Genomic DNA, 24,313 nt, shown 5'->3' on the forward strand with positions numbered 1-24,313 from the left:
GTCGCTTAAACAAGTTGTGACTGGAATCTGCGTAGTAGCTTCGTGACTTTGTGGTACATCCCAGGTAGGAATTAACATCTAGCAGGTAATGATCGCTAATATGTATCATCTATATAGCTGGCTAAGGATTCCACGATGAGTTCGAGCACCCCATACTTGGATGCATTGTCCACACACTTTCCAGCGGAATGTTCATCCATCATAGACTCGTTGAGTTCCGAGCAAGCCCGCTCTGCTGTGGATATGCTGCTTGCATTTGCATCTGGTGGTGAATGTCCCACAGACATGTCGGCCCTCGGCCAACTAGGATGGGCACGAGATCAACCTGCCGCCATGAGGGCGATTCAAGACTTGGCTGTGCAGAAAGGTACAAAACGCGGGCGAGCAGCCAGCACTGATGAAGAAGGCGGCGGGTCAAATTCTAAGCGCCAAAAAACTACTGATGTACTTGAGGACGATCGGCCCATTTTTACACTTCCTTCGATATCTACAACCTCGCCTGTTCGAAAGAAAGTTGACATCACAATTCACGAGAAAACGATACGCTTTGTAAATCCTTCATCTCGTGCAGTGGAAGCTTCGATACCTCTCTCTAGTATTTTACGAGCATTCTTGGTACCAACGCGTGGAAAAGCAAAGCAGCACTGGACAGTTGTCATGCTTTCCAGCGATGTACCTGAAAAGGGTAAGGCCACAACTTCTAACCCACACCAAATAATATTTGGACTTGACGCTATAAGCGCCTCTAAATTCGATACTACCTCCTACTCCGACTCCTCCACTCCATCTACGTCAACGGTTGCAAAAGGAGAAGAGACCCTCTTCGTCCTACGCGAGTTTCTGACGCATCTTCCTATTTCTCTTCTCGAGGCCTCAGCGACTATATTTCGTAGCGCGTGTGCCACTCCTAAATCAGGACACTGTGCAGCGGGTGTCGATGCCTATTTTGCCGCCAAACCTGGAACTCTTTGGTTTTTCGATTCAGGAATTCTCTGGGGAGAGAGCAAACCATGCGAGTTCTGGGCCGTTAGTGATCTCATCCCAAAGGATGGTGTTCGCTTGATCAGTGCCACGGGCCGCACGTGTTCTGTCATCCTAGGGAGAAAGATATCGCCGTCTGCTGAAGACCACAACAGCAAAGAAGGAGACAAAGAGGATGTAGAGGGAGACATTATCGAGACGGAGTTCTCTATGGTGGACGGTCGAGAGCAAGACCCCATCAATGCATGGGCGAGGCAGCGGAAACACCTATTTGGCAAAGGTTCTGCTTCATCTCCCTCCAAAGCCACAAGTGGTAAGAAGGCAGCGGCTGTGGAGGAACCACCTATTGGCGGTAACACTGCTACCAACGGTCCCGCGTGGGATGACTCGGACTCGGATGACGACGACTACGAGATTGCATCGTCGGAAGATATTGATAATAGCAGCTCCTCAGATTCAGAAGTGAGCGACATCGGGAGTGGTAGCCAACCTGATGACGGTTCGGATGAGGAAGAGAACCGTGGAAGCGATGCCAACGTCGAAGAAAGTGGGGAGGAATCTGAAGAAGAACTCCAAGAAGCACATCATCCTCTCTTGCGGCCGGGCGCTATGCCTAAGATGTCTAGAGCGACCATCAATGCAGTCGTAGACATGGTAAATGAGGATATGATGGAGGGCAGCGAAGAAGAAGATGAGCTCGACGATTCATAGCTAGAAGGCACACATCAATTGGTTAGAATTAAGGAACGGATCCCATTTATGACTTCATGCATTGGCCAAACTGACGAAATATTGGTCCAAGACACGATTTAACAGTAGTACTACAAGCGCGTGCTATATTGGACACAACAAAGATGGATGGAACACGAAACGAAAATATCGTTTCCCTCTTATATATAGTGATATGAGGCAGTGGCTGTGACGATGTGTCATGTTCATGCAAAGCTGGGGGTACATATGCATAATCGTACTATCTTCGCCCCTATAGTGATTTACCTAAGAGGTTGAATGACAGCTATTTTTGAACATGCGCCCCGCAACCCGGCGATCAAGCAGTAATATTTCCATTCGAGGTCACCAATTCCAGATTTTTAGCACATTTGGAGAGTAGCAAACCGTGGTCATATCGTTGATCCCTGAAGAATAGTTTCCTCACTTCCACCAGTGGCCCTGCCGGAGATAGAGATTGAAATCAATTCGAGTCGAACTGGATTTATTCATCCTGCTCCTCCCTCCGACCTTTGTTCTCAACCTGCTACGTGAGCTTTTCTTCTGCTTCGTCTCCCTACTAGCTGCCTAACTCGCAATCTCACCATCCTGATGACATTTTCCGAGTCTTTGTCTATTCACTCGTTTCCAGATCGGTACGCATTCCGTTATCCCTTCCTAGTTCAATACGGTCCTTCATTCTTTTACACTGTATTTAGGCCAGTGTCAGGATATTGACAACATGCATGAGCCTCGTACAAACACTCGATAGCAGGTGTGGGCTTTCTTTTTTTTTTCAATTGCATAAACAAATAAGTGAAGCAGGTGTGTGGGTCTGTTTTTCCAGCTCCACAAGTAAATGAGGAGAGTGAAAATTTGTTCATCAACGCGGGAGTAGCCACGGGCTACGTTACCATGGACCAGTAAATTGTGATATACGACGCCGTTATATTTCTGCTGGCAGTGATCCGGAGTTACCAGCTCAACTTCTCACGTAATGACCGGAAGGGACAAGTTCTGCCTAAACCATGATGAACTAAAAACGAAGGGTTATTTTCACGAGCTTAAGAGCAAGTCATCTTCCTACCGTTCACTTCACCCCAAAAGCACCTCAGCATTTCATAACCTCGCACGAACAATGCGCTTCTCTTCACTCACCGTTATTGTTGCGCTGACATCTATAATGTCTGTCAGTGCGTGTCAGCCAGAAGGAGCGAGTTGCACCCACGCCAGTGACTGCTGCAATAAAAAGGATGACTGCATTCTCATCGTAAGCAGTAGTATTTGACGTTGCGGCATCAAGCTTTCACCTGATGACACATCTTTTTCGTCTCGTGATATCAGCCGACTGGTGCTCAAATCTGCTGGCCTTCGTGTCAGCCAGAAGGAGCGAGTTGCAACCAGAGCAGCGACTGCTGCAATAAAAATGACACCTGCATTCTCATCGTAAGTAGTAGTATTTTGCGTTGCGGTATCAAGCTTTCACCTGATGACACACCCTCTGCGTCTTGTGATATAAGCCGACTGGTGCTAAAATCTGCTATAACGCTGCCGCTGAAGGAGGCCATTAATTTTCGCGTAGCAACACACTGGTGTGTTATGTCCCTGCTTTCTCGTTGATGCTATTGTTGATCGATTTGTGTGCAGTTCGCCGGTAATCGAGATAAAGATAGAGGCAACGCCACACAGTGAATTAATTATTTGAGCACTTTTTGGTCCTGGTATGAAGAGAACGCGGGCTTGTGATCTGAAATTTTTTGACCACACAGTACATCATCTTCGATCCAGCCATAAACATGAAAGACTAGAATAAGAACGATCAGCGATTATAAAACCATCTTGTCGTAAGGCTGGCGACGAGTTCGATGGGGAATGATGATTGATACAAGAGCAAAAAGAAAATAGGAGCCTGTCGGTGGTGGGTGATGTCGTCGATGGGACGATACAGCATTCATGCACATGGAGCATGGTCAGTAAGCAACCTTTACAGCTTGAAGCTAGACAGCCACTCATCGAAAGCGAATGATCGCCCGTCAAAGTTTTGAATCCCTATTTCTCACACGACCACCCTCAACCAACTTGTCCAGGCTTCAACTGCAGACATGTTACTCTTGAGAAATGCTTCATTTTCTTGCCGATGGAAGTTCGTGCTCAACGTCCTGCACAAGTTTTTTTAGGCAAATAGTAATTACCTGCTATCCTGGTCACACCTTCCCAGCCTCCACCCGTACTATGCGATGAAGGCAGAAGAGTCAATGGAATTCACTACAGATGAGGCAGCAAAATACGAATGAAACACGGAAATCAAAATGTCGCTTCGCTAACGGTGACCGTCTGTGTCATGAATAGGTATGCAGCAAACCCAGCTCACAAAACGAACGCGCCATCCACCACCGGTGATATGAGGACGTGAGGGTATTCCCGATGCTCCGGTGGTATCATTGACAGCAGAAAGTGTCGAGGCAGTGGCAGTTGGAGGTGGCAGTTGTGATGACGCGCTAGGTCTTTGAGTGACTTGGACTTTGGGAGGTCGAGACGAGCTGCGAGCTGGCTTCTTTCTAGCATGATAGTTTCTCTGCGCGAAAATAAATCAGCGATAGAATCGTAAAAGAGAAAAAACGCACCGGCTTTCCCGCTGTGCAAGGGACCTCGACCTCTTGCACCTCGAAGTCCGAGCTATCTCGTCTGCCTAGTATACCAGATACTAGGTTTCGAGTCCGGCTAAGAAGGTGGGACCGAGGTCGAGTATGGTAGTCAGATTTGCTCTGTGACTTTGGGCGGTGCCAGAATGAGTAAAAGCGATCGAGGGTGCGTTGACGAGGTGCTGGAGTGAGGTGATATGGCCGATGGGATTGGGATAGACGAATGCGCGACTAAGAACGTATCAGTCAAAGCATTGAATAATAGATGGAGATTACATACATTAGCCCTTCGTAGGTCATCGTCAAAAAACCCTCGGGGTATTCGAGGAACATCTTTTGACTTTGGAGCTGGTCGCGGTGTAGTATCAAGCTGAGGGCGCCGTTGTCAGCGTCATTTAGAATGAGATATATCTAAGCTTACAATATCTAATGGAAGGCCAGCTTCTTTGACGATAGCAGAAAGATCCCATGTGTATAGGTAGTCTTCGCAGCTAGTGACAAGGAACTTTCCATCTGCAGAAAAGGTAGTGGATTGAAAGACCGCGCCATCACCTTCAGGCCGAAGAAGTGGCCCGATGGGTTGATTGGTTTCAACGTTCCACAGTTGCACTGTCCTACCCAGGAATGGTGTACCTGCGAGAATGCGCTGATTGGGAGAGAGCGAAATTGTACCGACACAACCTGTGAAGTTTTTCACCTCCCAGTTCACATCAATGACAGCTATTCGTGACCACCTGGTGGCTAGGTTGAATTTCGTGATATTACGCCATCCCCCGGAGAAAAGTGTTTTGCCATCCGAGGTCCATGCTAAGCACGTAGCTATACGAGAAAAAACCACGAGCAATTTGAGAAATTCGCCTGTGTTGGCATCCCATATTTTCAGCCACGATGTGAACACGGCCGTGGCAATCATCTTGCCATCAGGTGAGTAGCCAACCTCGTACATGTCAGCACCGTTTGGATCTCCGGAGGCTGCGTTGATTGGCCCAAGTACAGTTTCTCCGCTCTTGACGTCCCACACTCTCAACACCGCACCTTCGAATCCGCCCGCCACTCGCTCTCCATCTGGACTCCAGCACACAGCATGCACTCTCTTTGTCACGGCGTGCCCCGTCAATGTTTTGATGACCTTGCCTGTGTCGACGTCCCACAATTTCACTACGCCATCCCCATGCCCGGTTGCTACTGTCTTGCTGCCCGGCGACAATGCTGTAGAGAACACTTGATATTTTATGTCCTCCCATTCCTTGACCTGCGTGCCCGTCTCCAAGTCCCAGACTCGAAACGTCCCATCACATGAATAGCAGATAATCTGCTGTCCACCGGGCAGGTGTAGGATGTACCTGATACCATCATTCACTCTGGTCTTTCGGTAAGGCATTGTCACTGAATTCTCGTGCTTCGCAGGAGGTCGATGCGACATGATTTTGGTTTCGGGATTCACTTCACGGGTGCGTCATAATTTCAGCTCTTACCACATGAATCTATCACTTACTCACTGGCAGAATCCAGATTTCCTTGACTCGTGCACAGAAAGATGAATATGGGACAAAAGCTGCGACGATGTGAGTGTTTTGTTCGATCGAGATTCAAGTCAGGAGTGGAGTCGTCGTTGAAGTCTTCTGCTGGCGCGTCTTCCTCGTTTTATCCTCGTGTTGGCTCACAGCATCAGCACTGGCTGTGCAGATTAAGCGCCCAACGCCATAATTTCGGATCAAATACCCGCTTCCTTCATCTTCATTGTCCTCGACATCGCGACCATACTGTCCCTACCACGACGCCTAGCAAATTGATTGTATTATCTGTTTATTTAGTCCCAAATTTACAAATGAAAATTAACGAATCAACAAAGCTAGCCCTGTGCTGGCACGGGCAGATAGGACCTCTGCGAGGATGACCAAGGGGTAAGTGCGCATATTGTGCTTTCATGTGTTGTTGGTTGCCTTACATTCTCCGCGGCATGTGGTGAGCACCAGCCATCGCACTGTTAGGATGGCGTGTCATTTTCTGTTCATCGATGCCGATGGCTCATCGTTGTACTTTAGAGTATCATCCGCCTTGCGCCCTATTTGTGCTTCTAAAGGATGTGCGTATTATCAATTTAGCATCTCATTTCTTGTTCTGTTCCTAGTCCACCATCCGGTAGCTACAGAGATGGGTAGTGCCGAACTACAGCTTCAAGAGATCTCAGTCCGATCATCCCGCCACTGGTTCCTTGTACTGACGGTCCATTAAAGGCTCAAAACTAAAGACGTACTTATGAAGGTCACCGTATAGGTCTTCTATGCTAACTGTTGTGTGTCAGGGAGACTTCCAGCTCAGTATGACGAGGCATGCTTTTCGATGAGAAGCTCTTTTCACTGGTTATCGATGCTGGACTAATGGCAGCCACCTCTCCCTCGAATTTGTAGGACTACCCACTCACGATCAACAGCACCAAGTCTTCGATGACCTGGCATCGGTTGTTCGCAGGTGTGATGATGTTTGTATTGTGACAGGTTCATCAAGGAGCGAAAAATCTCCGTGTTGCTGCGCAAATTGATAGCCCCATAGTCTTTCCTTGCATAGCACCTCAAAAATACTTAATCTTGACGTTATCTCTAGTGTGTTCCATCGTTTTAGCTCTTGCAAACAGAAGGTGGTAAAATGTCAGTTTCCTCGCTAGTTGCCATGTTCTTCATGAAAAAGTATTGCCCTATGCAGAGCGCTTCCAAGCAAGTCTGTGTTTCCGTGTTTTCAATCGCACAAGCAAGCAAGTGAAATGGGTACGTGCTTCTGTTTCTCCTGCTCTACAAGTAAATGAGCTGGGTGAAATCTATCCATCGACATGAGAGTGGCTGTAGAATACGTTACCACGAGTCCCACTTTCAAATAAACTTATGGTGTGCGACATCGTCATATTTCTGCTGGCAGTGGGGGAGAGCAGAAGATTTGGTGGTCATGATAAATTAACTACAAATGAGACATCAAAACAGGAATGAAATACAGAACCAAAATGTCGCTCCACTAATGGTGACCGTCTGCGTTCTGAATAGATGCGCAGCAAATCCAGGCCACGAAGCGAGTGCACCATCCAGCACGCGTGATATGAGGACGCGAGGGTGTTCCCATTACCCCGGCAGTAGCAGTTGGGGGTGGTAACTGTGATGACGTTGATGTGCTTTGTGCTGCTCCATTCGGTTGCTGCGTGGTATGAATATTAGAATGTCGAGATGAGTCGGTAACTGGCTTCTTCTTCTTTCTTGCGTGGTAGTTCCTCTGAGCAAAGAGGATGAACAACAACGAAGAATTGTGAAGGAGAAAAAACGCACAGGCTTGCCCGCTGTGTAAGGGACCTCGACCTCTTGCAACTCAATGTCTGACGCATCTCGTCTGCGTAGTATACCAAGGTTACGAGTCCAGCTAAGAGGGTGGGACTGAGGTCGAGTACGGTGGTCAGCTTCGCTCTGTGACTTTGAGCGCCGCCAGAGTGAGTAAACGCGATCAAGGGTGCGTCGACGTGGTGCTGGAGTGGGGTGATGATATGGTCCATGGGATTGGGATAGACGAATGCGCTCCTGAGAACATATCAAGTCAAAGCACTGAGTAATAGATGGAGATTACATACATTAGCCTTTCGTAGGTCATCGTCAAAGAACCCTGGGGGTATTCGAGGAGCACCTTTTGACTTTGGAGCTGGTCGCGGTGTAGCATCAAGCTTAGGGAGCTGTTGTCAGCGTCATTTAGAAGGAGATGTATCTGAGCTTACAATTTCTAATGGAAGGCCAGCCTCTTTGACGATAGCGGAAAGATCCCATCTGTATAGGTAGCCGTCTCTGCAGCTAGTGACAAGGAACTTTCCATCTGCAGAAAAGGTAGGCCGAATAAAGTACGTGAATGTTGTAAGGTGATGTAGTGTTTTGATAAGTTGATCGGTTTCGAGGTTCCATAAATATGCTGTATTGCCCAGTACCTGTGGTGTACCTGCGAGAATGCGCTCATTGGGAGATAGTGAAATAGTGGACAATTGTGTGGACGTCTGACCAGGTGGCTGTGTCGAATTTAGTGATTCTGGATCCGCTGGTGATGAGTATTTTTCCATTTGAGGTCCATGCCAGGCACCTAAAATCACCATCCAGTGTTTTGAGCAGTTCGCCCGAGTTGGCATCCCAGATTTTCAGTTTGCCTCCCGTTAACGTTGTGGCAATCGTCTTGCCATCGGGTGAGTAACAAACCGCCCAGATATATAACCCTGCGTTGATTGGTCCCAGGATAGTTTCTCCGCTCTTGACATCCCATACTCTGAATATGCAATCCCAGGATCCACACACCACCCGGCCTCCATCTGAACTCCAGGACATAGAACGCAATTGACCTGTGTGCCCCGTCAATGTTTTGATGATCTTGCCTGTGTCGACGTTCCACAATTTCACTGCGCCATTCAAATCTCCAGTTGCTAACATCTCACCGCTCGGCGACGATACCATGCCATCCTCTACTTGATCTTTGTCTTCCCATTCCTCAACCTGCGTGCCTGTCTCCAAGTCCCAGACTCGAAATGCCCCATCCGATGAATAGCAGATGACCCGCTGTCCACCGGGCAGGTGTAGCGTGCGATAGACGTCATGTACTTTGATCTTTCGGTAAGGCATTGTTGCTGAATTCTCATGCTTTGCAGGAGGTGGATGCGATATAATTTTGGTTTCGGTATTCACTTAATGGGTACGTCATAATTTTAGCTCCTACCATAGAATCTATCACTTACTCAGAATCTAGATGTCCTTGACTTGTGTACAGAAAGATGAATACGGGATGAACGCTGTGACGATGTGGGTGTTTCGTTAGATGCGGACTCAAGTCAGGAGGGGAGTTGTCGTAGAAGCCTTCTACTGACACATCTTCCTCGTTTTATCCTCGTGTTTGCTCACAGCATAAGCACTGGCTGTGCACATCAAGCGCCCAACATCATGATTTCGGACCAACTACCTGCTTCCTTTATCTGCATTGTCCTCGACATCGCGACCATCCTATCCTGCCAGCCCGCATCCCTGTGTTTCTCCAGCAGTCTAATGTGTACGATTCTGCAGTCTCCGCATCTGTCCTCGCGCCATATTTCTGTGGAAGTCCAACTCGACACATTCTTCCTGCCCTTTGTTCTCAGCGTCCAAGCTGAGTTTTTCACATTCATCGTCACACTATTACACGATCTGACCATCCTTTGTTCGATCTGGAGTCGAATAGTGAAGGTGGCTTTATCCATGTCATCTAGAAGTTCGATGCTGTACAGACCGTGTCGGATTCTCTTTCACAACAATAATATGTTCATTCACCTGTATTCACTCACTTGGTATCATGTCTGGTCGCCCTGCTAATCTGTTCCATTTCATTCCACTGCCCCAATCCGATATTGTGGTCTTCGTATCAACCTGATGTTTTATTTCCGTTGGAATTTACTGATACATTCTCGTTTTCTCTCCGACCTTTGTGCTCAACTTCCTACACGATTCCTTTGTCGCCCCATTGTCGATCTCCAATCTCCCTACTGTCCGCCCGCAGTCCCTAACACCAAGCTCAGGAACGAACCGCATCCGTCATGCGGATCATTACCACGATACCTGCCACCATCATTGTATTATTTGTGCATCTTGTCAAAATTACAGATGCAAAGCAACAATGCCAACAATGCCAATCATGTGCCGGCGCAGGCGGAGATCGGACCTCTGCGAATAGAAATTAGTATTGTGGGGATGGTATTGAGGGGTAAGTGAGCATATTCTATCTTCGTGCGTTGTTGGTCATCTCGTATACTCCGCAGCATGAGGATCAATCATTGCACTATCAGGATGGTGTAGTGTTTTCTGTTCATCTATGGCTCGTCGCCGCACTTCAGAGATGCATCCTCGTGTTTCGTTTGTGCTTTTAAAGGCCATGACAAGACTCTTCCTATACTCCCCTTCGAAGCGCTTAAATTGAATCATCACACATTTTCAGGGAATGTTCATTAACTAATTTCTTTCATTCCACTGGTGCCATCGATACGCAAAACTAGATACACGGTGCATGTAAGTGATGTTCCATGAAGATTTACTGTTTCAACCATGTTCATGCAGAATTTCTGTGCGTTCTTTGTTTTCGGAATCTCAATGCGCGCTCACTCATTTTTAAGATAGCCAAGACCACGGTTCAAAGTTCTGTGTTCTACCTTGCGCATGTTATAATGCAGACAAACCTGCGTAGATTGTCACCGGCTTTTGACTGTTACTGACCTAAACCAGCCTTCTTTAGCTCTCGACCCCGTGCTTTGTTAGCGAACGATCTTCGAGGAGAGTGTGGACTCGGTAAGCGGATTAGCATGTCAACTTGATGGAAAGACTTCAAGAATGTCATGGCGCAGTAGGCTGGAATCACAATGTACCTGTGTATCGTCAATTCAGCACGTCGCTTCATAACTTATGTCTTATTCTGTTCCTGGTATATATACCGTCTGGTTAGCTACAGATGCGAGTAATACCACACCCCAACTTCAACAGGTCTCAGTTGCTCAGGGTCGTTGCCATCTTTCGATCATTCCCATCACTTGGCGTTTGTATTGTTACAGGTTCGTCGGGGCAGCGAAAGGTGTCTATATCGTTGCGCAAGTCGATAAACTATTTATTGCATAGCACCCACTTTTGAAATAGTCAGGAAGTACTATACGATGGCAGGAGAGTCATTAAGTTTGAATATTTAACTATAGATATAACAGACAAGAAAAACACGAACGAAACACAAGAGCCAAAGTATCGCTTCCCTAATGGTGGCCATCTGCGTTCTGAACAGATGCGCAGCAAATACAGGCCACGAAACGAGTGCACCATCCAGCACTCGTGATGTGAGGACGCGAGGGTGTTCCCATCAGTAGCAGTTGGGGGTGGTAGCTGTGATGACGTTGATGTGCTTTGTGCTGCTCCATTCGGTTGCTGTGTGGTATGAATATTAGAAGATCGAGATGAGCTGGTAGTGGACTTCTTCTTTCTTGCGTGATAATTCCTCTGGGCGAAGAGGGTCAGAAACAAAGAAGAATTGTAAAGGAGAAAAAACGCACAGGCTTGCCCGCTGTGTAAGGGACCTCGACCTCTTGCAACTGGATGTCCGATGCATCTCGTCTGCGTAGTATACCGGATACTAGGTTTCGAGTCCGGCTAAGAGGGTGGGACCGAGGTTGAGTACGGTGGTCAGCTTCGCTCTGTGACTTTGAGCGCCGCCAGAGTGAGTAAAAGTGACCGCTTTCCTGCAGTGCGAGAGTAGTGCAGTTGTGTTTCGTTCCAGTTGATCTGCGCATCGACGATGAGTTAGATGAGTGAAATGATACGCGATAACGGGGCATACGATCAGATTATCACGGACAGATAGAGCTGCAGCCTGGTAAGCTCCAAAATTGTCGATCTCGTGTGGTTGGCGAGCCAGGGAGGTTTGGACATGGTTGATGATCGACTTTGTGATGGATGATACGCCTGCAGTGGGAGGTTGTTGAGCGATGCACGAAACGGTTCATCTGATGACGTACCTGTGTCAAGACCTCTCAATCCATCCTTCTAGGCTTTCTCTTCGCATCTAGGCCACTTTTCTTTGCCTTCGGAGTCCTTTTCTGGCAGATATCCTGTTTAAAATACATTATCTATCTCATCGAGGAAACATATGACAATTTGGGCATACCGGTAAGGGTCCTAACATGTCTGCGGCGGCGTGGAACCTTTCCAATGGCAGTAGTGTCAAGCACAGACGTCATGTCTAGTCTCAACGGTACTGATTATCGTAGTTGATAGGAAAGAGACAAGCGCCTTGTGTGGGGCACGGGCTCCAGAATAGGAGGGGGTCATATCAAATCGACTATGGTGGAAAAGAGGGGCATTAACTCTACTAATCTGGGTCACCTGAATGAAAAAAAAACATTTTCACCTCACACAGAACTGACCATTTGCCAGTGAAATTACCTTCGAAAGGTATCTTAGAGTGCTCTGGAGCGCTGTAGGCTAGGTCTGGAATGCTCTAGCCAGGTTTTGATTGAAGAGGTGAAACCCAGTGTCACACGCAAAAATGATTATCTATCCACACGCCATGCCATAATAGCCGCTCCTTCATCAGCGTATAATAATTTGTGGGAAGTTGGACAGCTGGTACAGTCGAGAGGAAACTGGTCACACATTGATAATATGTAGTGCCAGCAGAACTACTATAAGGCAAAACTATCTGCACTGTAACGCCAATATATCTGGTGACAGTTCGATGAACTTCGATCATTTTCATTCAGACAAAGAACAGGCACAGGCAAAAACAAATCTCAAGGGAACAGCGCGAGTACGCGACAACGAGAACTACTTGAATAATTACGGTTAACGCGGTTATGCATCACCCTGCCATGAACAAGTGTATATCTATCGAAGAACTCAGAACGGTCTCAAGTGGAGGTTTAAAAGCGTATCTAGTGGTGGACTTTGTGCTGGTGTTTCCCTTTTGCACACCTTTTGTGCTGGCATGAATTGGATTTGAAGGCGCATCCATGGAACAGTAATTCCAGAGAACAATATAAAAGCCAGTCGTCTTCCTAACTTCCCCTTCAGAATTACCCGACCCCACATACGAGTCACAAACAATGCGTTTCTCCTCTGTAATTGTCCTCACCATCATTGCTGCTTTAATATCATCCATCTCGGCCATGCCCACTACTAATGATAGCGAAAAGTGTGCTAAGGCTTGCATTAAAAACTCACAATGCAAAAGGAAGAGCTGCTCTTTGCGTCAATGTGTGAGTATCAGCATGTTCCTGAACCTGATGATATCACTCACCTGAATGACAGTCCATTTTTTACTGTATAGTGAGTCGTATTTGTGCTTTCACGTCGGTGGAATATGGCCGTTGACACTGACGCGCGAGTGACTAGTGATTTGTAAAGTTGCGTCAGAAAAAAAATCGGTCCACTTACAGCTCTTTGTTTATCGGAATAGTGATATTTTCGTGAAATATAGGAAATGGTAGCAGATCTGGGTCACATTGTTATGTATGAAAAAGTCATCTCATATGAAATTTAGCGTACCCCAAAGTGTCCTCTGGCGGATAATATGAGCTCAAACAGTCACTTGAAGATATCTAGCTCTCTTGCTGCCCAGATGAACCACGATATAACGACCACGCATTCACTGACAACTAATGCCAGCATGGCCGTTGTCGTAGACTTGAACACGTTGACAGCAGCGCGATCGAGAAGTAAATTTCTCCGCTCTTGGCATCCCAATTATCGTAGCATGACGGTTAGCATAGGAAACTTGAAAACTGTTTTGAAAACACCGTGCTCTTTCAAATTGAGCGCCAGCAGAGTGCTTCAAGGTGTTCTTGCCTTTGCCTGTTGCGACGACAGAACCAGAAGTGCCCTTGTCGAAACCGAAAACGGCCTTCCACAGTTCCGAGTCTTCGATCAGTGTGAGCAGTTGATCTGTGAGGTGGTGATTTTCTGGTTTTGACCAACTAAAGCACATGAGAAAAGAGCATGAGCATGACAATGTACTTACGGAATCATAACACGAGGCCTCTTCTCATTGCCCGTCTCACCTGCATCAGTAATATTTTCTTTGTCCGAATTGAAGTCAGGTGCAGCTAGCACAGGAGTAACCTTCTTCTTGCGGGGCTTCGAAACGATAGATTTGATAGGTGTTTGCGATGTCGGTCGTTTATGTTTCGTCATGGTTCAGGATAGGCTATTGATCTATAGGCAGCAAAGGAGGATCTAGTCGCGTCGTACAGTAAACAAGACCGTGACGTGTAAGTCACGTTGTGCGTGTTTCAGAGTCCGACTCACCTTGCCGAATGTTGCCGCTTGACCAGCCGAAATCCATCCCAAATCCACCAAAGCTGATTTCGTTTTCGAAAAACGAAATCTACATCCAAATCCACCTCCAAATCGGCCTCGAGATCCAGCTTTGAAGTCCCCTAATGTCCCATCTTCGCATCCACTCACCACTCGCCCTCCATCTGAACTCCAGGGAATGCTCTAGCGGTCCAGATCTGCTTTGATTGAAATCTTGCAGTGAGGTAAAATGTCGAAACCCCCAATGTCATACGCAGGCGGTTTGGCCCGGACCTCGCCCATATGGCATAGTGATTGTTGTAACAGCTCAATATCTGTTGATATTCTGCTATTAAGTGAGTAGTTATCTGTCCGCACGCCTTAATAGCTGCTCTTTGTCTCAGTAGTTCCTATTGCTCTTCGACTTCCCGTATTTTTGTTGTCACATCCCAGGATCCACTCGAGGACTATCCGTATTTCAGCAGACAGACAGCATAATTTGTGCGCTTCATGACCTTCGATGTCCCACAATCTCACTACACAATCCAAACTCCCTGCTTGCTACCGCCTTGCCCTGACAGTTCTATGTTAGCCACTTCCTTCAGCTTCCTTCGTCCTTCCAGGCCTCCCCGAATTCTCTAAGTCCCAACTTGAAATTGGAAGTAAGTCAACCCATCGGAACAGGTAGACAGGCGCATGACCGATTAGTTTATTCTTTGATCTTTTGGTGAGGCACTCTTTGCTTCGCAGGGACGACATGATTTTACCTCGAGAATTTTACCTATCGGACGCGGAGGAAATCCAGCTCTTCTCTTCAAAGCCGTACGAATATCATCGCTTACCTCACATCCTCATAATCATTTTATCTCTGACCTTCGTTCTTAGCGTCCTGCATGAGTCCTTCGTCGCCCTATGGTCAGATTGCAATTTGCTATTCTGGTTACACCTTCCTACCCTCTGCTCGCAGTCCCTAACACCAAGCTCATGAGAAGACCCTCATCCGTCATGAACGTTATTGGCGGACTCTTGCTACGACGCCTGATACTTTCATTTTTATCATTATTTCGTATCTGTAGAGTTCATCTTGAATTCACAAATACAAAACAACGATATCAACAAGGTCAGCTTTATCCTGGCACGGGAAGAGATGGGACCTCTGTGAATATAATTTAGTATTGTAGGATGGTATTGAGGGGTAAGTGTACATATCATGCTTTCGTGTGTTGCTTGTCGTCTTTTATACTCCTCAGCATGGGGTAAGCATCAACCATCGAACTATTAGAATGGTGCAGTGGTGTCTTTTGTTCATTGGTGGCTGGCCGCCATATGTTAGAGAATCATTTGCCTCGCATTCTGCTTGTGCTTTTAGAGACCATGGTAAGACTCTCACCACGATCTCCTGCGGACCATTTAATCTAAAGTAATACACATTTCCAGGGAGTGTTCAAGTAATCTTGTTCTACTGGTATCACCGATACGCAAAGCTAAATGCACGGTGTAAGTAGTATTTCACGGAGATTTACTGTTTGAATCATGACTTGAGCGTATTCTTTGTCTTTGGCACCTTGACGCACGGTTCATTCATATTCAGGATCAAGTTCGAACTTTGCATACATGTATGACTGGTGGATGTTGGTACCATACGCTATTACACACGAGGAACTATGTGATGACGGAAGAGTGAGTCATGAAGAATAAGCTATGGATGAAACAGCAAAAACACGAATGAAACACATAAGCCAAAATGTCACTCGACTAATGGTGACCGTCTGCGTTCTGGACAGGTGCGCAGCAAATACAGCCCACGAAACGAGCGCACCATCCAACACCTGTGGTATGAGGACGTGAGGGTATTCCTGATGCCCCAGCAGTACCAGTGCTATGTTGATGTGTGGTATGAGGATTAGAACGTCGAGACGAGCTGGCAGATGGCTTCTTTATCGCGTGATAGTTCCTCTGAGTTAAAACGAGTCAGGATGGAGAGGAACCGAGAAGTGAGAAATATACCGGCTTGGCCCATGTGCATGGAACCTCGACTACAGGTATCTCAGTGTCCGTTTCGTTTCGTTTATGTAATATGCCAGAGACGAAGTGTCGAGACCAGCTGAGAGGATGGGGTCGAGAGATGGTGTTGCGCTCGGCTGTCTCGTGCGATTCGGAGCGGCGCCATAAGGAGGTTAAGCGACCAAGGAGAGGTTGTGGTGATGATAAGGCGAGACGATCACGTCTCCTTTGGGATGCGACCTAGTGTTTGTGTCAAGCTGGACTCTACGATTATAGATAAAAAATCATATACATGTCGGGAATCATCAAAGAATCCCTGGGGTATCCGACGAGCATCTTTGATTAGCGGGCGTCCTTGGCGGGTAGCATCAGCCTAGCATGTAGATGTTCAAAGCGAAGCCATTGTAAGAAACGTACAACATACATCTAATAGAGGCTCTTTGACGGTATTCTGTGATGAGTGAATCAGTATGCGAGGTTTTGGTGAGAAATGATGCAACATACGTCCTAAGAGTATGAGTGAACTCGTCGTCATGATTGGTGAATAAATATATCGGAGCTCACTTTATCTGATAGAAGGTCTTCGCGACCAGCTTCTACGACGATAGCTGAGACATCCCATATGAATATGTATGTCTTCTGATCACGTTCCGATAGCCAGCAGCCAGTCATGAGTAATTTCCCATCTGCAGAAAAGGCCGCGCATCGCACTGAGGCGTCCGAGTCATGGTGGAGGAGTGGTCCGACGGGCTGATTGTTTGCAAAGTCCCATAGTTGCGCTGTCTTGTTGTGTGATACGCTTGCGAGGATTCGCTCATTTGGAGATAGCGCAATGTTGTTAACATCATTAAAAGGTTTGTCTTGAATTGATTTGTGTTCCAGAACAGCCATTTCGGTCCAGGTGGGGATATCGAATTTCCTGATCCAACGGAATCCGCCGGTGATCACTGTATCCGAGGCCCATGTCAGGCACCATGCTGCTCCGTCAAATGTTTTGAGCAATTCGCCTGTATCGGCGTCCCAGATTTTTAGCCCATAGTTATCCCCGCCTGTCGCAATCATGTCGCCATCGGGTGAGTAACCGCAAACCGCCCATATAAAGTCGTTCTCTTCCTCTTTCATTTTTGGTACGAGTATCAATATCGTCTCGCTGCCCTCGACATCCCACACTCTGAATGTTTCATCTCCGGATCCACTAACCATTCGCCCTCCATCTGGACTCCAGCATACACAAAAAACTCGCTTTGTATGCCCCGTGAATTTTTTGACTACCTTGCCCGCGTCGATGTCCCACAGTCTCACTCCACTATCCTCACTCCCACATGCTAGTTTCTTACCATCTGGCGACAATGCTATGGAGAGCACTCCCCCACCCTCTTTGTCCTCCCAAACCTCCCCGACCTGCATTCCACTCTCCAAGTCCCACATTCGAATCGAGCCATCAAGCGAACAGCTGATGATCCGTTGTTCACCAGCCAAGTGGATGATCCCATTGATAACATGGGTTTGTCCTGCTATCCTTTGGCGAGGCTCTATCATTGATCCTCTTTGCATTTCAGGTGCGGGGGAAGACATGATATCTGCTTGGAGACTTCACACGATGTGCTGGGACAATGTCAGCTCCTAGCTGCACAAATAGTGTCACTTACTCACCTGTGTTTTACTTGAACTATATGAAAGCTCCGATAGAGTGGACTTCATGCACAGTCTAGTCAGGTGGGAGGTCGTTGTCGGAGTTGCAGGTGAGTCCTTCATACTAATACTATTCCTGTGTTTACTTCACAGCATGAACGCGGGCTGTGCAGATCAAGCGCCCAAGGCCGGTCTCCTAAGAATATCCGCATATTCTTCATCTCGACCTTCATCGGCATCTGGTGTTTTGCTATCGTGCGAGTCCGCATCACTTCTCCGGTTCAATGCAGGTTTTAGTCTCTATTCTCTCACGCTACACGTCGCTCAAGATCGCACAAGATTTTTGTTATCATGGAAACCGAGATTCTCAGTGACCGGCAAATGTGTTGGTCGACTCACAAGGGTTCCTTCCTTCCCCAATCTCACGTGGAGCTGCGGAGCACTGTTTGTGAACGTAAACGATATCAAGGATCTTCCTGTACAGTATAACAAGTTGGAGAAAGCCCTTGGGGACGGTGAATAGTCGATCTTTCACGATACGGATAGGTGGGTTGATGCTTTTGCCGTGTGTTTGAATTTATTAGGAAATTAGCCATAATCGCATCGGTACACGGTTATATGCATTCATACTGCAGCTCATTCGAACGACGAGAATTCCCGTATGGCTAGGCACGTTTGTCTTAGATCACTACGGAAATACTTGATCTTATAAGCGTTGTCTTGTCATATCATGTGAAAAGGAAGTCGTCATTAAATATTGAACGCAGGTGAGAAGCATGATCTTTCTGCACTTCAGTCTGAACCTGACATGTGCGTCACATTCTGCCAGCAGTGCCAGTTCTGCCCACAACAGCAACAACAATATAGCAACACGTAGATATGTATACATTCGAAGGCACATCTGCGCAACAGAAAGTCCAGAAAACAATATAAAAGCTAGCCATCTTCCTACTATCCCCTTCAGAATTACCTGATTTCACACAAACGAGTCGCAAACAATGCGTTTCTCCTCTGCAACTGTCCTCGCAATCATTGCTGCTTTAGTACCATCAATCTCTGCCATGCCAGCTACTAGTGTTGCAGATAGCCCTTTCGGCTCTCAACACTGTTACAAAGCTTGCTGGTATGAACATGATTGCAAATCAACTGAACGTTGCACATCGGTGGGATGCGTGAGTATCAGCATGTTTCTGGACCTGATAACTCGACTCACCTGCATGGCAGAGCGTTTTTTGGTACTGCTATGTGCGTCGTATCTTTGCCTTAACATCATGGAGTGACTATGGCCGTTGACACTGATGTGCGACTTATTTTTCAGAATTGATGGACGCACATAAGGAAAAAAAAAATCGGTCCATGCTTACAGCTCTTTATATATTGCGTGAAATTTCCCGGAAATATGGGAGATCGTATCAGATCTGGGCCAAATTGTTATGTAGGAAAAAGTCATTTCATATGAAGTTTAGTGAACCCCAGAGTATACATGTGCTAAGATGCGTTTCCTGTTAACAATTGAAAATAGAAGGCGAGTCTCAGCATCGTTAAGAGAACCGCTGAATATTAATACAGTCATTGACCGTCATTTGAGTTCGAAATTTTCGGATGTCTACCACAACACAACCTGACACAATCTCAAAAATCGCTTTCGGGGATGTCACAATAGATAGCTAATCTACTTCGAACAAAATTTTGAAGAACATCAAACAAGATGTTATTCTGCAATGAAAAGTGTGTAAATCTTGGTGTTATCGGTTGTTCACCATCATTTGAGCTCACCCAAAAAGGCAGATTTATTCCCTAGTTGCGCAGATTAATCTTCTTCCTCACTATCATCTGACTCATCCTCTTCCTCGTCAATGTGGGCGAGTGCCGGCTTTGGGAGTGGGGCCTCGAGTCTCCCAAGCTTCAGTTTGACATGTGTCATGCATCGTCTCTCCAACTTTGCCTTTGCTTGCTCTTCCTCCTGTTACGACTTGGATGGTATCTGTTGGCGACGCTCAAACAGAGCGTGTGTCGTCAACGGTCAAGGACATCCTTGGGCTAGCCCAAGGTTAGGGGTCTTACTTGGCGAGGCTTTGGCAAGTAAGATTTGACGCCTATGTCCAAATCGGGTAGCTTACGTCAAGTGGGTGCTAGACGATGAGCTGTATCAGCCAAGGCTTACGACACCCGAAGGTTAATCGTAAGATCGTCATTAATTAGAAGGACAGAAGTCCGACTAGTTAACAGGGGCTTTGCTCATCGACGAAGTCGATGAGTAAAGATCGAGACTAAGGACTTATCCGCGAGGAGCAGATAAGAAGATAGAATATAGACTGCTGGCTAGGCAGAAAGGATCACTCTGGTGAGAGTAGGAGGTCAAGAACCAAGTAGATTCAAGTTAGGGAATATAGTGCATGGTAGCGAGTTTATATAGAGGACAGGAAGCGTATTAGTGGGTGATAACTCGTACTACCAAGAGAGGTAAGTGGTAAAGGGGATAACCATAAGAGGAAGGCACATTCAAGGTGAGACACGAGTGAATCCTGAATGTGCGGATAAGAAAGTGAGTCAAAGATCAAAATAAGAAGTGAAACACGCAGGAGTACGATCGTGCAGCTGCGGAGCTAAATATAAGTAACATGTGCGACTGCGCACCGAGTCATAGATCAAGAAAGGGAAAGGGGTAAAGGGGATGCGTCGTGCATCATATCATAGGTTACCGTCCAGACGGTAAGGGCAAGGGGACTGTCCACAGGATCAGTCAGGTGGTGGAATGGAGCATGGATATGCTTCATCAGCGAACAGATCCGGCCAGATGTACTGGCTCTGCTGAAGCGACAGGTAGAGAGCGAAAGGGAACGCGAGGATGACAAGGATAACAAGGGTAAGGTCGGGGTAAGGGTATGACGCGAGAGCTGATACCAGAAGGATTAGGAGAAAAATGGTAGGGGCCCAAGCATCTAGATGTTCTTGTAACACCTCCCACTGCCTCGACTCCTCCTTATATAATCATGTTCGTGTTTATCGGATCTCGCTTATTTTGCTTCCGTGACGCTGATAAGATACTATTGAGACACTCTGCACCAGCAAGATTCTGGCAACACACACACTCACCAGCTCCCTTGCAGAATAGAACAGTGATGTGCTTGAAGGTTGTTTGCAGGTATTTATTCAATTTACGAATCCGATTCTAGTTGTTTTGCTTTCAGGGACACATAATAGTAAAAATTTCGCAACAAAACATACCATCACACATTTGTTCAAGGTCTTTTATACCTATCATTACTGCCAATATGTAGTTAGGCACATAACTCGTATGATAGAACAAAAATGTTACATGGGATAGTATCAAATTCGAGTGTCATACAAGGTAAATGCAAATCATGGTGAAAACTCAAATCATGGTCAATGACTGTAATACCTAGAAGGCAAGTCTAGAGGTGAAATATGGTAAGAATGGGACAGCGTGCAAACAGAACATTAAACATACCTCACACATCGGCAGTATCAGAGTTTTGCTTTGAGGGAGAGTGTGGTTCGGCACTACCTGCACAATGACTTGGTCTGGTCAGATGGGAGGCTGTTGTCGGAGTTGCAGGTGCATCCTTCATACCATATTCCTGTGTTTGTGTTTACTACACAGCTTGGACGTGGACTGTGCAGACCAATCAATCAAGACTGGTTTCTAAGAATATCCACATATTCTTCATTTCCTTGAACCTTCATCGGCATCTTCCCCACTATACTACATGCCAATGAACTAACTATATACGATAACTATATACGATAATAACGGCTAATTATTGTGAAAATATCAAAGTATGAATGAAATACCAAAGAGTACTGCCCTATGGTTGATTGGTTGTATACTCAACAGATGCACAAGTAGCCCAGAGCACAAGATGGATCCACCATCCGGCCTGTCTAACAATGACATTAGGACGCAAAATTATTCCTGTTGTCCCTGGGGCAACAGGGACAGCGGTGGTTGTTGAGGCGGCGGCAGTGGGAGGTGGAATCTGTGACAATGATGCTGTGTTCTGTGCTGCTACGCCAGTGTATCATTGCATAGTAGGTCGAGATGAACCAGCAGCTAGTTTCTTTCTCGCGTGATAGTGCCTCTTCAGGAAAGGAATTGGTAATAAAAAAAGAATGATGAAAGGCAAACACATACAGGCTTGGGAGCTGTGCATGCAACCTCAACTACTGGTAATTCTCGCATCTCCATATCTGATCCATCTCGTTTGTGCAGCATGCCAGAGACCATGTTTCGAGCCCAGCTGAGAGGGTGGGGTTGAGGCTGTGTCTCGTGTTCGGTGGTCCTATATGACTTTGGACGGCGCCAGAGGGAGGAAAAGTGGCTGAAGGTGTGTTGATGTGGTGTCAAAGTGGGGCCCATGGGATGGATGAGTACGTGAGCTAGACTGGAACTAGTAACCACATTGGCATCCGGTTACACTAACATTCAACCATAGATGCATATCACATACATTATCGAAAAACCCTTAGGGTATTTGACAAGCATCTTTGATCTTTGGGACTGATCGTGGTGTAGCATCAGCCTAGGAGAGAAGATGCATTGTCAGTATCATTAAGAATGTATTTAAGCTTACAATATCTAACAGAAGGCCAGCTTCTTTGATAATGGCTGAATCGTCCCATGTGTATATGTAGCTGCTGTCGCAGCCAGTAACGAGCAGCTTCCCATCCATGGAAAAGGTCACACAATTCACTGGGTCTTCATGGTGGAGTTGTGTTGTGATTGGTTGGTTAGTTTCAAGGTTCTATAGTTGCACTGTCTTGTCCAAGTGTTTTGAACTTGCGAGGATGAGCTCATTGGTATTGACTTTGACTTTGCGCACATCAACTTGAAGAGCAGTCCATGTGGCTGTGTCAAATTTTGTGAGGAATTCCCCACCAGCAATAAGTGTTTTTCCATTCGAGGTCCATGTCAGGCAGGTAAAATTACCCTCAAGTGTTTTGAGCAATTCCACCAAGTTGGCATCCCAGATTTTCAGGTTGACCCCGCCTGTGGTGATCATCTTGCCATTTGGCGAGTAGCAAACTGCAGACATGCCAATGTCGATCCCTGCATCTATTGGTCCAAGAATGGTTTTACCGCTCTCGACATCCCACACTCTGATCTCTTTGTGGGATCTGCTCACCACTCGCCCTCCGTCTGGACTCCAGCATACAGATGTCACTCCTTTCGCATGTCCCGTCCAGGTTTTAATGACCTTTCCCATGTCGACAGCCCTTGGAGGGAAACAAGGCTTCATGTTGGTGCCCAGTTTGCCGTCGCCCACTGGGGGATGCTTAGGCACTAGAGCTTGGTGTTTATTCGGCCTGCCTGCTGGGGATTGTTGAGGTATCAGATGTTTTGCCCCCGGTTTGGCTATTGTGTATTGTTTAGGTGCTAGACACTTTTGACCCAGGTTTCCTGCTGCACATTGCTTAGGTACAAGACACCTTTCCTCTGGGTTTCCTGTTGCGTATTGCCGAGGCACGAGATGTCTTGCCTCCGTGTTTCCCATTGTGTATTGCTGAGGCATGAGATGTCTTGCCTCCAGGTTTCTCGTTGCATATTGCTGAGGCACGAGATGTCCTGCCTCCAGGTTTCCCATTGCATATTGCTGAGGTGCGAGATGTCTTGCCTCCAGGTTTCCTGTTGCATATTGCTGAGGCACGAGATGTCTTGCCTCCGGGTTTCCCATTGCATATTGCTGAGGCACGAGATGTCCTGCCTCCGGGTGGCCAATCAGGTATGCCTTCAGCGCAAGATGTCTTCGTGCATGATGGTACTTTGCAGCTTTTTGCTCCTTTATAAATTCTTCAAGTGGGGTGAATCTCTCCATTTTTCTCTTATGAGCATCCAGTGCTAAAAATTGTTTTATCAATCTAGGTCTCTGTAATATCTCAAAAGGTTCACATACATGGCATGATATGGGACACCTCATCTTGTGTTTGTGCTGACGATACAGCAGTAGCAGGAACTGCAGGCTGTACTGAGGTTTTCCAAGTAGCTGGTATGTTAGAGGGGCTGGCAATCCCTCAATGCCCAGTTGGGCACAGGGATCAACTCCTGTGCCACAAATGACAAAGCGACTATATAGAGGAGCCAAGAGCTGGGATATTCTTTCTGTATGGATGGTCAGAGGGATTAAAACAGAATAACGACAGTCATCTACCATTCAGGTCTGGACCGAAGGCGTGCCTCCGGTGTTTGATGAAAAGAAGCAATTTAAAGTATGCCAACTTGAATGATAGGAGAGCTTCTGAACAAGCAACGAACAGGTACAACTCCACTTTTAAATGTCTAAGAGTGCTGCGTGCGACCTGAATTACCAATAGTATTATTGAAAGAACCTGCACTAATCAGAACCATATCTACCTCAGTCAGGGAGATGATCTGTATGGAAATCATTGGTTGATTGCTAGAGAAGATGTTTAACAGAAAAGATGATATCTTTCAACTGTAACATTGTAACTCGTGGTCTTCTGAATTTTTGAACTTCATGATTTCATTGATGCCATCCAGGAGATGGCCTTGAGAGCAAAGACGTG

The 24,313-nt window shown here is 46.6% G+C and overlaps 8 protein-coding genes across 8 annotated transcripts; 4 read left to right on the forward strand and 4 right to left on the reverse strand.

The window, feature by feature from the left end:
• The first annotated feature begins 20 nt into the window (after window positions 1-20).
• EDB93DRAFT_1212319 (uncharacterized protein) lies at window positions 21-2,015 on the forward strand. The gene is made up of 2 exons (XM_041451053.1): window positions 21-64; window positions 118-2,015. The coding sequence occupies exon 2, from the start codon at window positions 136-138 to the stop codon at window positions 1,690-1,692; it is 1,557 nt and encodes a 518-aa protein (XP_041303307.1). The 5' UTR covers window positions 21-64; window positions 118-135; the 3' UTR covers window positions 1,693-2,015.
• Window positions 2,016-2,686: 671 nt separating this feature from the next.
• Window positions 2,687-3,394, forward strand: EDB93DRAFT_1107466 (uncharacterized protein; the record flags this gene model as incomplete). Its single annotated transcript, XM_041447728.1, is given in 5 exon segments — window positions 2,687-2,874; window positions 2,894-2,959; window positions 3,034-3,135; window positions 3,210-3,281; window positions 3,337-3,394. The coding sequence occupies 5 exon segments, from the start codon at window positions 2,687-2,689 to the stop codon at window positions 3,392-3,394; spliced, it is 486 nt and encodes a 161-aa protein (XP_041303308.1).
• A 422-nt stretch (window positions 3,395-3,816) lies between these two features.
• On the reverse strand, window positions 3,817-6,077 carry EDB93DRAFT_856969 (WD40-repeat-containing domain protein). The gene is made up of 7 exons (XM_041457714.1): window positions 5,831-6,077; window positions 4,753-5,774; window positions 4,612-4,701; window positions 4,318-4,562; window positions 4,061-4,264; window positions 3,882-4,009; window positions 3,817-3,819 (listed from the first exon to the last, which is right to left on the reverse strand). Coding segments are annotated over exons 1-6 (1,578 nt in total). The 5' UTR covers window positions 5,832-6,077; the 3' UTR covers window positions 3,817-3,819; window positions 3,882-3,993.
• A 1,260-nt stretch (window positions 6,078-7,337) lies between these two features.
• Window positions 7,338-8,962, reverse strand: EDB93DRAFT_1254715 (WD40-repeat-containing domain protein; the record flags this gene model as incomplete). The annotated part of the gene is made up of 5 exons (XM_041453665.1): window positions 7,338-7,589; window positions 7,643-7,888; window positions 7,939-8,037; window positions 8,080-8,390; window positions 8,443-8,962. The coding sequence occupies 5 exons, from the start codon at window positions 8,960-8,962 to the stop codon at window positions 7,338-7,340; spliced, it is 1,428 nt and encodes a 475-aa protein (XP_041303310.1).
• Window positions 8,755-9,841, forward strand: EDB93DRAFT_857242 (uncharacterized protein). Its single transcript, XM_041457715.1, has 4 exons — window positions 8,755-8,937; window positions 8,989-9,032; window positions 9,087-9,139; window positions 9,241-9,841. Exons 3-4 carry the CDS (start codon window positions 9,087-9,089, stop codon window positions 9,680-9,682), a joined length of 495 nt encoding a protein of 164 aa, XP_041303311.1. The 5' UTR covers window positions 8,755-8,937; window positions 8,989-9,032; the 3' UTR covers window positions 9,683-9,841.
• Window positions 9,842-13,448: 3,607 nt separating this feature from the next.
• EDB93DRAFT_1173606 (uncharacterized protein) lies at window positions 13,449-14,105 on the reverse strand. Its single transcript, XM_041450426.1, has 3 exons — window positions 13,857-14,105; window positions 13,641-13,812; window positions 13,449-13,569 (listed from the first exon to the last, which is right to left on the reverse strand). Exons 1-3 carry the CDS (start codon window positions 13,862-13,864, stop codon window positions 13,495-13,497), a joined length of 255 nt encoding a protein of 84 aa, XP_041303312.1. The 5' UTR covers window positions 13,865-14,105; the 3' UTR covers window positions 13,449-13,494.
• A 4,261-nt stretch (window positions 14,106-18,366) lies between these two features.
• EDB93DRAFT_1173617 (uncharacterized protein) lies at window positions 18,367-19,108 on the forward strand. The gene is made up of 2 exons (XM_041450427.1): window positions 18,367-18,534; window positions 18,597-19,108. Exon 2 carries the CDS (start codon window positions 18,766-18,768, stop codon window positions 19,045-19,047), a length of 282 nt encoding a protein of 93 aa, XP_041303313.1. The 5' UTR covers window positions 18,367-18,534; window positions 18,597-18,765; the 3' UTR covers window positions 19,048-19,108.
• A 3,146-nt stretch (window positions 19,109-22,254) lies between these two features.
• On the reverse strand, window positions 22,255-22,461 carry EDB93DRAFT_1254718 (uncharacterized protein; the record flags this gene model as incomplete). Its single annotated transcript, XM_041453666.1, has 2 exons — window positions 22,255-22,311; window positions 22,363-22,461. 2 exons carry the CDS (start codon window positions 22,459-22,461, stop codon window positions 22,255-22,257), a joined length of 156 nt encoding a protein of 51 aa, XP_041303314.1.
• Window positions 22,462-24,313: the final 1,852 nt, after the last annotated feature.

The sequence above is a fragment of the Suillus bovinus genome, assembly GCF_016758785.1.
Source record: "Suillus bovinus strain UH-Sbo-P2 chromosome Unknown EDB93scaffold_78, whole genome shotgun sequence".
Taxonomy (NCBI): Eukaryota; Fungi; Basidiomycota; class Agaricomycetes; order Boletales; family Suillaceae; genus Suillus; species Suillus bovinus.